We start from the raw sequence: 12,529 nt of genomic DNA, 5'->3' as shown, positions 1-12,529 counted from the left end.
TCTTCACATAGGACAGTAGGAGCAGTGGGAAGATCAGTTTTGTTGTTGATGTTTGTTTTAAAAATGAGGAAAACAAGTTTTTTGTTTTGGTGGCAGGGGCCTACAGCATGTACTGTCACCATGCTACACACCTAATACATGAGAAGATCACATGAGCAGACGTCTTCAAGAGAAGCCAGAGTCTGCCAATCAGCAGGAGTCATTGTGTTTTGACAGAATTAACAAAGATGTAGACACCATGTACTTTCTGGTGGCAGCTTTAAACTTTAAGAGAAACAAAACAATCCTCAAATATCTAGGTCTCTTTACATCTTAAAATCTCATGTGAAACTCTTCCAATCAGGAAAAACAAACAAACAAAACACCTAGAATTGGAGGCCACATAACTTAGAAGTCCTTCTAAGAGAGAGGGAAACAAAGCGAAGATCCAGTGCCTTGGAATGCTGAAGACTCTTAGCAAGCGTCCCTTATGTCAACTCTAAATTCACAAGAATTAGAAGAAATTCCCAGGGTGTAGAAAAGCAGGTGGGAAGTGGAAACAAGCCTTAGAGTTTCAGAATTTGTTGTCTGAAGGGCTTTTGTCCTTCTCTCTCTCCTTCCTTCTTCCTTCTTCTTCTTCTTCTTCTTCTTCTTCTTCTTCTTCTTCTTCTTCTTCTTCTTCTTCTTCTTCTTTTTTTTTGTGGGGGGGGGTAGGCAGGGGTGGTGACACAGAGCCTCATTAGGTAGGTCTGGCTGTCCTAGAACTCACTATGTGGTCCAAGCTGGCTTCAAGCTCACAGAGATCCACCTCCTGGGTGCAGGAATTAAAGGTGTGTGCCCCTCCTGTGGCCAGTTGAGGGCTTTCCTGTTAAATGTCCTCACAAAGAGAATCCACACCCTTCCATCATGCAGCCTGGGATTATGCAGTCAGGACCCTGGAAAGATGTTCCCAGTGCAATGTGGGTCAGGAAACCCGACTCTACTCTCATCTCTGGGCTTGAGTGCCTGGGTCAAGGATGAGATGTGTACTCATTCATGTGGGATGCCTCTTCTGGGAAGCCATCAGCAGCCGCTTCCCCTCAAGCAGGTTTTGGGATTAATATATATTAATTTTGTGGTATAAGGAGCTGCTAATATATACTCTGTTGGGAGAGAGCCAGGCTGGTAACACACTAGTGCCAGTAGAAACCAGTTCAGTCTCTGCTAGGAAAAGCCCTTCACATTTTCTACAGGCAATGCATCATTCAAGCTTTTATTCACCACCCTAAAACAAAACACCCACACTTGTGAGGGTCTGGGCCTTCCCAAGAGAATCACATAGTAGTATCTCAGAGATTGGAGTCATTATGTGGGTTAGCATTTAACATCAATAACAAGAAGAAATGAAAACCACAAAGGCCTGAGTCTCAAAATGCACAAAACAAAACTGACCTAGTAATCACAGAATAAACAAATATAAAGAATAGTTATAGAATCAATTCTATAATTAAACATATTCAACAAATTCTGAACACATGAGATTACATTTATTTACTTCCAGTCTTGGACGTGGAATAATTGAGTTCAGTCAATAAAGACTCATTCACAAACACAAATATGTTAGTTTATAGATTTACAAAATGTCAATAATTCTTGGGCCAAGAATTTATATAAATTAAAATTCAACTATATGTTGAAGTTTTTGGAGTGGAGCTAAAATAGAATGTGAGATACGTTAACATAGATTGTGAAGTGTTGAAGAAAAGCGCTACACAAACAAATGTGTTTGTGAAAGTACACACAGGTGAAGAGCACAGATGTGAGGGGCAGGTGCAGAAGAGAAAGTATAGAGAAGAGCAACATTTTTTATTTAGTTACTTATCTTATGTCCCAACTGAAGTTTCCCTTCCCTTCTCTCCTCCTACCCGCTCCCCTCCATCCCCTCTCAATCCACTCCTCCTCTGTTTCAGTTCAGAAAGGGGCAGGCCTCCCATGGGTATTAACAAAGCATGGTGTATCAAGTTGTGGTTATGACTAAGCACCTCCCCTTGTATTTAAGCTGTGCAAGGCAATCCAGTTTGAGAAATAGATTCCCAAGAGCCAGCCAAAGCATTAAGCTGATGGGAAGCAATTTTAAAGAACAGATGAAAATTATTCTCACTTATTCAAGCTGAGCCTGGGAGTGTATGTTTGCAATCCCAACACTGGAATTACAGGAGGCCGAGACAGGAGGATTGGCCTCTGTTTAAGCCTGTTTGAAGCATAGCATATAGAAGTCTAGCCATGGGCATAGAGTGAGGCCCTCTCCAAATAGGACAAACCTAGATTAAAACTTCAAATGTTTAGTCCAATATGGAGACTTCCAGAGAATAAGAAAGAAATCCTGAATTCAGCTCATCACTGTGTAGATGTTTACAGAATGATGTTGTGTCCAGCAGTTGCCAGATTGTGCATTCTGAGATCATAATGGTAGAGTGTCTTGACTTTGTGTGTGGACAACTGTACATGTGGATCATGTCATGTGGATCATGACACTTTGGGCCTTAACCTTTTCCTTGTCTCGTGGTTACTGTAGCTAACAGTGCAGTGGTGTAGAGAAGCGTGGGGTGGGCATCTTTCCTCTGTTCCTCACTGCAGAAAGAATGCTCCTTGTTCATTCTCCTCGATTTCTCTCAGTGACTGAGTTTGAACAAATGAGTTCATGCCTCTTACACAAGATCACCTCGACCCGGCATGTCCACTCTCCCACCTTTCGCTATAACCTTGGAGATTCTGTGCAGATGTGTGCCAGTCCCCATGTGCTTCACCCAACTCTCCAGGAGCTCCGGCCAACTCTAACAGAACTTCTGTTATTTTTTTCAAGACAGGGATTCTCTGTGTAACAGTCCTGGCTGTCCTGGAACTCACTTTGTAGACTAGGATGGCTTTGAACTCACAGAGATCTGCCTACCTCTGCCTCCCAAATGCTGGGATCAAAGGAGTGCACCCCCATGCCCAGCCACCTCTTGTTATTTTAAGGAAAATAATTATTAAACAAATTTTGGCATCAAACAGCAATTGTTAGTTTTATTTCTTGATACTTTAAAGTATATTATTTGAATATAAGCAGTCAAATACATGGGTTTTTATATTAACATTTTATCTCTACAAATATTATTCTAGAAAATGTATAAGTGACTTTATTCTAACATGCCACTTTATGAGTGTATTTTAATCATCATTATTTTGTTTTTGTATACAAGCTTCCTCTTCTTCAGAAATATCTGGTAGGCAACTCTTTTTTTTTTTTTTTTAATAAAACAAGTATTTACTTTAAAACTTTCTACTCAGTAATTTGCAAATTTTTATTATTCTCATAGTTTGATTTTATTATTTTGGTTTAATAAAATATCTTTGTAATGAAGGAGATGATTTGTTTAATTTGTTTGGAATTTTGTAAGATCACCATACAGGTATTACAGTCTCTGTGATAATTTACAGATAATAAATATAACACCATGAAATGGAAGGTTGTAGTAGATAGAGGACAGAAGACACGTGAATGTATGTCGCTTAGGATTATGCAGGTTGATGGGTGGCTTTTGAAAAGATATAATGATATAATTTAGTAATTTAGTACTGTAGTTGCACATTTGACCCAGGAAGCTTGTAGTCTGTTGCTTCTGTCTTCTAATGTCCTTGGACTGAAAGTGGTCCTTTCACTGTGCAATGGGGGAGATGAAGTGCTTCCCCTTAGAGACTCTAATAAATCTACACACTCTGCACATGAGATGCCCATGATAGCATCTAACCGTTAGGCCTTGGCACAGTGTGACTCACATTGTGTCATGATAGATAAGCATCCATCAAGTTCATCTAACAACGCCTTGTGGATTTGCTCAGTGTCACCCTTGAAACATTCTTGTTCGTTGTAGAGCTACATGATTGCATGGGTAAAATTATGCCGTACTTGAAGTTTTCTGTTTAAAATGAGCTTTAATCTGACTTTGAAGTTGTGGCTTGCTTTCAAGTAATATGTAAAAGCACCAGTATTGGGGGGGAGGAAGAGTGGTAAGAAATGAGTATATTTTCATATTTTTTCTGTTTTTTGTGGAAATGCATGAAACCTGTCTCTTGTTGCACCTTCCTTCATCCCTTGGCTAGTAATGAATAAAGAGAACAAACCCTGGATGAATATAGAGATTCCTTTGGTATGCTCTTTTAGACTGCAACGTGATAGACTCTAGAAATGACAAAAGCCAAAGAGAAAATCATTTAATGTGGATAATAAGTAAAATTGTGTGTAAATTGAGGTTTGGTGTGCCCTTTTTTGTACATGGTTTGCTCCATTATTAAACAATACAGAACAAAATACACTTGCAGAAAACCCTTCCTTGAAGTGTTATTCCTAAGAGTAGTAGGTAGACATTGTTTGAGGTTTTGCTGAAGATTCCTGTGATCACACAGCTAGAGAGCTATTGCTATTGTGTACCAGGTTCCCACATTGTATCAGCCTGTCACACTGGTTCAAAGGGCTACTGTCTACAAGGATCATATATTAGAACAGAAGAAAACTGAACATTGAGACCCTCACTGTGCTTGCTCTATTACCTTGAATTGAATGAGGAACAGTGTGTGGGTCTACCTATCTTCCCCAACTCTCATTTTGTTTCCTATTAATATGTCAGAGGGAACAATTTGAAAATACCTATTGTTAGTATTAGGCATCTGTGCTGGCCTGTCCTTGGGGTTCTGACAGGATACACCCTCAGCTGTAGCCATTAGGAGCACGGTCTGTGCAGTCACTATGTTCCCTTTTCAAAGGGCCCTGCCTACCTCCCATCATTCTCTCTCTCTTTCTGTCTCTCTCTCTTCCCCTTCCTTCCTCTCTTCTATCTCCAGAGACTGATTTCCCCTCCCCTTCCCCCTTTTATGATCTTTTTCCCTATTTTAAAAAAATAAAAACCTCTGCTTGAACCCTGTCGCATGGCATCTTTCTCTTAAATCACAACACCTACAGAAAAACAGAAGTTAAATCCACCCATATCTGAAAATAATAAAATCCATGGCAAATACATGTGGTTCTGCATTGTCTGTTCTTTAAATATATAAAATATTTTAGTTATATAGATATAGATATACATACATACATAGCAACTACTTTATTGAGAGCTGACTATATTTGTCTTTGCTTCTAAATAGTGCACATGCATCCTAGAGATTACATGTTTTTACAGATTGAATATGACAAAAGCATGTTTCGGGAACAGAGTTTTCTTCATGGTATTATTTGATGATGATATAACTAATGCATCCTTAATTCTAAAGGGAAATGCCTTTCTATGTTTAAATGTTACTGAAACTTAATATTTTTATCTGCACCTATTGGTAATAGTTTTCCCATGAAACTTTTCTGAGCTGTTTGCTCCTTCCAGTATGACTTGTCAGTGAACTCAGAATACTGTTGAGTGCGGAGAATATTTCAAAGATCAGATTACTGAAGAATATTGAGGAGCATCAGAAGTCTTTCTCACAGCTCATCACCAGAAGAGGAAACTTGTCTTTGAGCAGAAACCTTTGTCATACACTCCCACTGCCTACCAGTCACTTTCCTTTCCTTCAGATCTGCTCACAGTTGGCATGACAGGAGCTGCAGCAGGACACTCAAGGGTCCCTCCCCACTCTGTCTGAAGTCATGCACAACAACTTGTATATATACATGAGAAAAAATCAAATTTTCAGAATCTCCAAGTGTGGTCTCTGAGAAGCCACAGTTGTATGTTCCAACATACTTTGTATTTAATTTAACTTACAGCCATCATTTCCAAGTCATGGCCATATGCAGACATTGCTATTCCATGAAAAAAAAAATCAAATAAAACCAGCTTTCTTGAACCTAGGATGAAGCTCATTAGTAGAGTACCTGCCAATTATGTGTTCCTGGGTTGGAGATCTGGAGCTTGAACAAAACAAATCAAACCTCTTCAGCTGCAACTAGTATACTCACTTTCCAATATACTATAATTCAAAACCTCTTGACTTTTCCAGTCCTAGATTGAATTAGGTGCAACAATTCATTTACGGTTGTGGTACATGAGGATCCTAACTTTGGAAGTTAATTGTTTATGTTTTATAATAGATGTTTTGGAAATACTGTATAATATAGTTCTTAGAAAATAGTAAGATTATATTCCTAGAAATGTATAAACCAGTGTTCTTTTAATACAAGTCTCTACCACTGATGTATGTCATCATCATATTGAAATGTCAAAAACGGTTAGAATGTCAAGCGCCATTTTGGTTTGTGCTGGGCCAAAGGTATACTGTAGAAAACATGAAAGACTAATTTGGGTTCCCATTCCAGACCTCTGTTTTGTTCTATTTTGGTTTTTGTTGTGGTAGTTTTGTTGTTGTTTGCTTGAGACAGAACCCTCTCCCTGTAGACTAGATTTGCCTGGGACTCACAGTGTAGCCCAGGCTTAGTCTGAACATACCACAGTGCACCTGCCCCAGCCTTCGTTATGCTGGGATTATAGACCCGATAACCATGTCCAGCATAAGTGTTGCTTTAGTCCAGGCCACTCATTGTTTCTCAAGTCTTCCCCATCATCCGACTGTTGCCATGGCTTCCAGTCCTACTCTATCCATAGTCCTCCATAGAGCCAGACAGGGAAGTGTCAGGAATCTGCTGAGCAAAAGAGAAATAGTAAAGGAATCTTGTATAATCCAATTGTATTTTCACTTTTCATACAAAACATACAACTATATCAAAATTCTTAAAAAAAATGTTTACCATTATTTGTTTCTAAAATATCAAAATTTGTTTTAAAAACAGAAGCCCTTGTTAGTAAATTTGTGGGAAGAGTGTGTAAACAGGGCATGCTCTAAAATAACTCATCTTTTGTAACAAATCTAACAATATAAACCACAGCTCCGTAAAAATACAGCTGTTATTAGCCATTATGTTAACACTGGCTTTTGTTTGGCTTTATTTTAATGTAAATTTTAAATTAGACATTAATTTTCGCAACAAGTTCAAAGCTTGTTTTTAAAGTAGTGTGTATTGTTAGTGGTGTTTTGTTCCATTTGGGTTTTATTGGTTTGTGGATCCTGTAGCTGTTAGTCTGTGGTTTCTCCTTTGCTCTCCGCTGGTAGAGACCACAGGTCTAAAGCACAAATCCTCTACCTGGGACTTCCCTTTACCAAAGCCTATTGTTCTCAAAACTCCATACCAAGACATACAAATACCCTCAGCCTGTGTTTCAGACTCTGTAATACCATTTCCAGCTTATTAGAAGTCACAATTTTGTCCTTGATTGATGTCTTTTACAAGACTTTAAAATATGTTTTCTGGGACATTGTTACTAGGCTTGAAGTTATTGGAGGCGCTCAGTAACTCCCTGTGATGTCACATGGTGGGCACACTTGTCCTGGCAAGGGCACCTATGTCCATAGCGCCACATAGCATGCTCTCCTTCAACATGAAGTAAGCATCCTTACCAGACACCATCTGTTTTCCTCTTTTCCAGTGAAAGAATTTCTAGCCAAAGCCAAAGAAGACTTCCTGAGGAAATGGGAGAACCCTCCCCCGGTAAGGAATCTGTATGTTTCCCACCACTGGAGATGCCTCTGTTAAACAATTCACAATTCTTGCTTATCTTATTGTTACTCTAGAAAGTTTAGTTTTTAAGTGTTATCAGTAAACATATTATACTGTCTATTGTGGGAATTCTACCCTAATGCTGTGATGTCATGGGTTAATTGAAAATCTTATAGACACCTCCATTGAAGAAGCAACCAGCTTGTCATAGAATCCCTAAAGGGCAGAGAAGTGGTGGTTGTTATTTTGTTTCTTGGCACAGTCCTGTGAATTGAATGTAGGGTCTCACATATCCTAGGCAAATTCTCTACACCACGCTCTGTGTCATGATTGTCTGTAAATGTTGATACTAATTCCAAATCGCTGTGACGGAAGCGCAGTGTTTTCTGAAGTACTAATTTCCAGTTATCCAAGTTGTCACGTGACATACTAGAAAGAGCACAAGGAAGGGGGCATTCTTCTATTATATGAAGAAGAGCAATGGTCAAACATAAAGAGGTGTCCTGTGGCACACTTTTTGGTCTTACTGCTTGAAGGTGACTATATTAACCTTTGCAACCCCCTGTGTCAGTGAAGTCAGAAATTAGATGTAAAGCTATAAAGTTAATTCAATCAGCATTGTAAAGACTTTTCTCCTTTGGTCATCCCACAAATGTGAAATGACCAATATCATACAGTTTTATAAGCAAAATGTCATACTGCTTTCCTCTGTAATGATGCAGTAAGACACCAGGGTGTGTCTCTGAAGCAGCATTACTTTACTGTGGAGATTAAGTTGCTGTGTGTACTGAAGCTGTCTGATCTGTCACGTATAGAGGAACCATGACCATACTGGGTTTTGCTCAAGCTGCACACTGCAGATTGAGCCTTGAAAATATTTTTCTGATGTTTTCATGAGTATCTTCATAATAAAACCTATTAAACAGATGGGTCAGCAATTACTACTTGTTGCTAGTACCTAATTTGTTCCCAGTAATTTTCTTGTTGTGATGGCAGCAACACATTGAGTGGATTGATGCCTCTAATTCTTCGGTCCTATGCATTAGTCAAAGCCAAACAAAGATGTGTGCTTATAACAAAACAGCTATTCAAGGGGGGAAAGAATCTGACTATTGTTCTGAGACTTCAGCTTCGGTTCTTTGTGGGAAGAAGACTCCGCTCCTTCCTGTTTTAGGTAATGCTAGGTTATTATGTCACCAAGGAGAATGCCTGGGACTGCACCGTTTTGAGGACATTGCCTAGTTCTGGCTGTTCCCAAGTGCTAAGGCCGTTATCTAGTTTTACAGGTCTGTACAGTTCTATGGCTCTTCTTACTTCTGTGGCTGATGGCTGGTTCTTTGCCTGTCATCTAGTTCTGTAACTACATACAAAGACACATAGAACCCCACTTTCCTCGGAGGCATGAAAGCTGATCTCTCACTTTTCATTTTGTACAGTTATTTACAGGTGTTCTGTGTCCATATACATCATTTGACTGTGAGTTTGTAATTCTTAAAATGTACACATAGTTCATTAGCTGTGTTAGGAATTCACAGTGCAGTTGAAATATGACCATTAATGTTTTTGCCAAGGCTTTTATTTCCTTCAGTGTTTTATACTCCATTTTATAAAATTATCCCCTATTATTGAACTTTTGTTACTCAATGGAGAATATAGGATGAAAATAACCTGAAATATGAAGAGTCTATATGTGTTGTTTCTACACGGATAAGCTACATTTAAATTTCTCACTATGATATATAACACTGAATGATGATAATTGTAGTCCTGTGGGAATTTCTAATTTAAAAGTTTGTTGTATTATTATTTTCTAAATACTTGTATAGAGCAATGCTGGGCTCGAAGATTTTGAAAGGAAAAAAACCCTTGGAACGGGTTCTTTTGGAAGAGTCATGCTTGTAAAGCATAAAGCCACTGAACAGTACTACGCCATGAAGATCTTAGACAAGCAGAAGGTGGGTGTCCTGGTACCCTACTCCCTCTTCTTTAAAGCAGTTCATTGTGGCTGTAATGTGTGGCTGATGTAGGTCATTGCGATGCTTGTTGATAACATATGTCTGTGCACACTAACAAAATGCAGAGTTCCATCTGTGCAGAGCAAGCCCCAATTATACTGCGTACACGGACTGATGAACACAAACTTAGTGACATTAGTTACTGTTACATTAATTTATAGCCGAAACTTCTATGCTTGATATAACTGAGTTTGGTCTATTTAAAATATCAATTAAGTTATGGAAAACTGTAAAACCTGTATTATACATAAAACAACTTTTAATTGTCTCTATTTCAATATGATAAACCAGGACATCTGAAGTATTTAATACCTTAAATAGTGAGCATTGTTTTTGGATTCCTAGCTAACAGTTTAGGGACAGACATGGGTAAATATTGCTATCTTACTCAGGTGTTACCTGACAGAGACTGACTTCTTGGTCTGTTGGGATCCAGGTAGAAATCTGGTGGCATCATAGTGGGGAAGTAGCCAGGGGACAGACGTGATGGAGAAACTGTCCTATGGGGATATAATGCCAGGGGACAGATGTGGCAAGGGAACTTGGTCCTTGCCAATATGGCAGTATAAAGAAGCTGTACTTGTGGCTCTACATTACCTAGTAGCCACACTTTAAGAAATAAAATCTGATGTAATTAATAGCCCAGTGTGTAGTGCTTAACTGGGGTTCATACCAAGTCTTCAAAATCTATTGTGTATTTTACATTTTGATTAGCCACATTTTAAATGTTGAATAACCACCATCGCATCAGACTGTTCCAACCTTCATTTTATTGGAAACCAGATTCATCTTTCACATGAACAGGGAATAATGACCTAAGTGCCTCTAAAATTAAAGATGCGGTACATACATTTATCTGAACATCTTTGGCAGCCGCTCTCACTCACAGATTTTCTAACTGTTCTTCTTGGAGCAGTGGTCTCACTAACTCACCTCTTGTTGGCTCTCACCCTGCCCATCCATCCCCTGCCTCTCACTGCACTCACTGCAGGGCTCTGTCAAGGACCACCACACCCATGCCCAAACCACCAGCGCCAGGGCATGCTGCTCCTCCCATGTGCCTTTTCCTCTCTCTGTTTGCATATGACTGCAATAGCCTTTCCTCCTAACACGGCCCTGCCCCAGCCCATGGAAATAGCATTCTCCTGACCCCCTGCTTCTCTGGTCTTCCTTTTGTACCTTTCCCATTTCATTGTGTTTACACACACACACACACACACACACTCATATACACACACACATACACACACATTACTCATATACAAACTCATACACACCAACACACTCATACACACTCACACACTCAAACACACTCACACACTCAAACACATACACAGACACATTCACACTAATACACACACTCATACACACACAAACACACTCATATACACACATACACATACTCATACACACATACATACACACACACACACACTCATATACACACACACATACACACACATTACTCATATACAAACTCATACACACTCACACACTCAAACACATACACAGACACACTCACACTAATACACACACTCATACACACACAAACACTCATATACACACTAATACACATACTCATACACACATACATACACTCATACACACACTCATACACACACATACACACACATTACTCATATACAAACTCATACACACCAACACACTCATACACACTCACACACTCAAACACATACACAGACACACTCACACTAATACACACACTCATACACACACAAACACACTCATATACACACATACACACACTAATACACATACTCATACACTCATACACACACTCACACTCATACACACACACACACACACACACACACACATTTGGTTATTTCACATTTTTCCACATATATTCTTATCCAGCAACTTCCACCCTTCCTGGGATTTTGTTCCTATGCTGTGCAGTCTGAGCAGGCAGCTTTTGCAGGTCATTTAATTCCTGTCTTGGTTCTGTGGATGACATTAACGGATCTCGTGCTGGTGACAAAAAGACAAGAGACTTTTATTTCATCTTGTATTTGTAAACCTGCTATTACAGTATTTATTACATGTTCTCAAGATAGCTTCTAAGGGTATGTCATCTTTCTTAAAGAATTATGAAATGCTTCACTTCAAAAATATTGAGAAGATAGTGGTATTTACCATCTTAAAATATTTGGAAAGATATTTTTAGCTTCTAGAAACATATTGAGCAAATACCTAAGTGGCTACCTCATGGATAAGTCATGGTAATGGATATTTTTCAGGAGAATAACTAGAATTTCATGTAATTTCTGTTAGTGCAGACTGTTGAATCTTGACATAAATTAACATGAAAGATGTTATATCCTTACTTCTGTTTATTTAATTTGTATGAGGTAATAAAATAACAGGCCATAATAACTCTGTCAGTAAGTTCATACAAATAATTCAGTTAGGTAATCTTAACTTCTCCAATTTTAGTGTACAAGGGGGAATCAATACCAAGATTAAAGAGATCCCATTACTACAATGTGTCCAATATTACTAGGCTATTACACATGTGGGCAGAGACAAACACATACATACACATGTGCAAATATATGGGTCTGCACATATACACACTTGTAATGTATGCGCGCCTGTGGTATCGGTGAGTCTTCACAAATGCGTGCGCATTGATTGGTCTCCCTTTTAAGCTAACCACCTCTCAATTTCTTCAGTGTGTGACAGCTAGAGAGTTAAACCCATGTGTTAGCCAAGGTTTATCTGATTTCTGTGCCTTATTCCTCCTTAATTTTCCCTTCAAAATGCACCTTATCTCCAGGATCCTTTCTTCCAGCCCCTTCTCTGATGACCAGTTGACTTTAGTAGCACCACGATTCCCAAAATCCCAGACTTTTTACTTCTACTTTTCTTCCTCTCTGACCAAATGCTTCCTTACGATCTCATCGCATTTCTCTGACTCATCGGAAAGTTTCTGACATTTATTAAACGAAGACAG

The 12,529-nt window shown here is 38.9% G+C and overlaps 1 protein-coding gene across 3 annotated transcripts in view; it reads left to right on the top strand.

Moving 5' to 3' along the window:
* The window catches only part of Prkacb (protein kinase cAMP-activated catalytic subunit beta), an 89,780-nt gene that overhangs the window by 47,560 nt on the left and 29,691 nt on the right, over positions 1-12,529 (top strand). For all 3 annotated transcript variants that reach the window (XM_051195023.1, XM_051195013.1, XM_051195031.1), the window contains exons 2-3: positions 7,467-7,528; positions 9,364-9,492. In XM_051195023.1, coding sequence (XP_051050980.1) covers positions 7,467-7,528; positions 9,364-9,492 — 191 coding nt within the window. The remainder of the gene's footprint in view (positions 1-7,466; positions 7,529-9,363; positions 9,493-12,529) is intronic.

This window comes from Phodopus roborovskii, unplaced genomic scaffold (assembly GCF_943737965.1).
Source record: "Phodopus roborovskii unplaced genomic scaffold, PHOROB, whole genome shotgun sequence".
NCBI lineage: Eukaryota > Metazoa > Chordata > Mammalia > Rodentia > Cricetidae > Phodopus > Phodopus roborovskii.
This window is presented reverse-complemented; position numbering and strand designations above follow the sequence as displayed.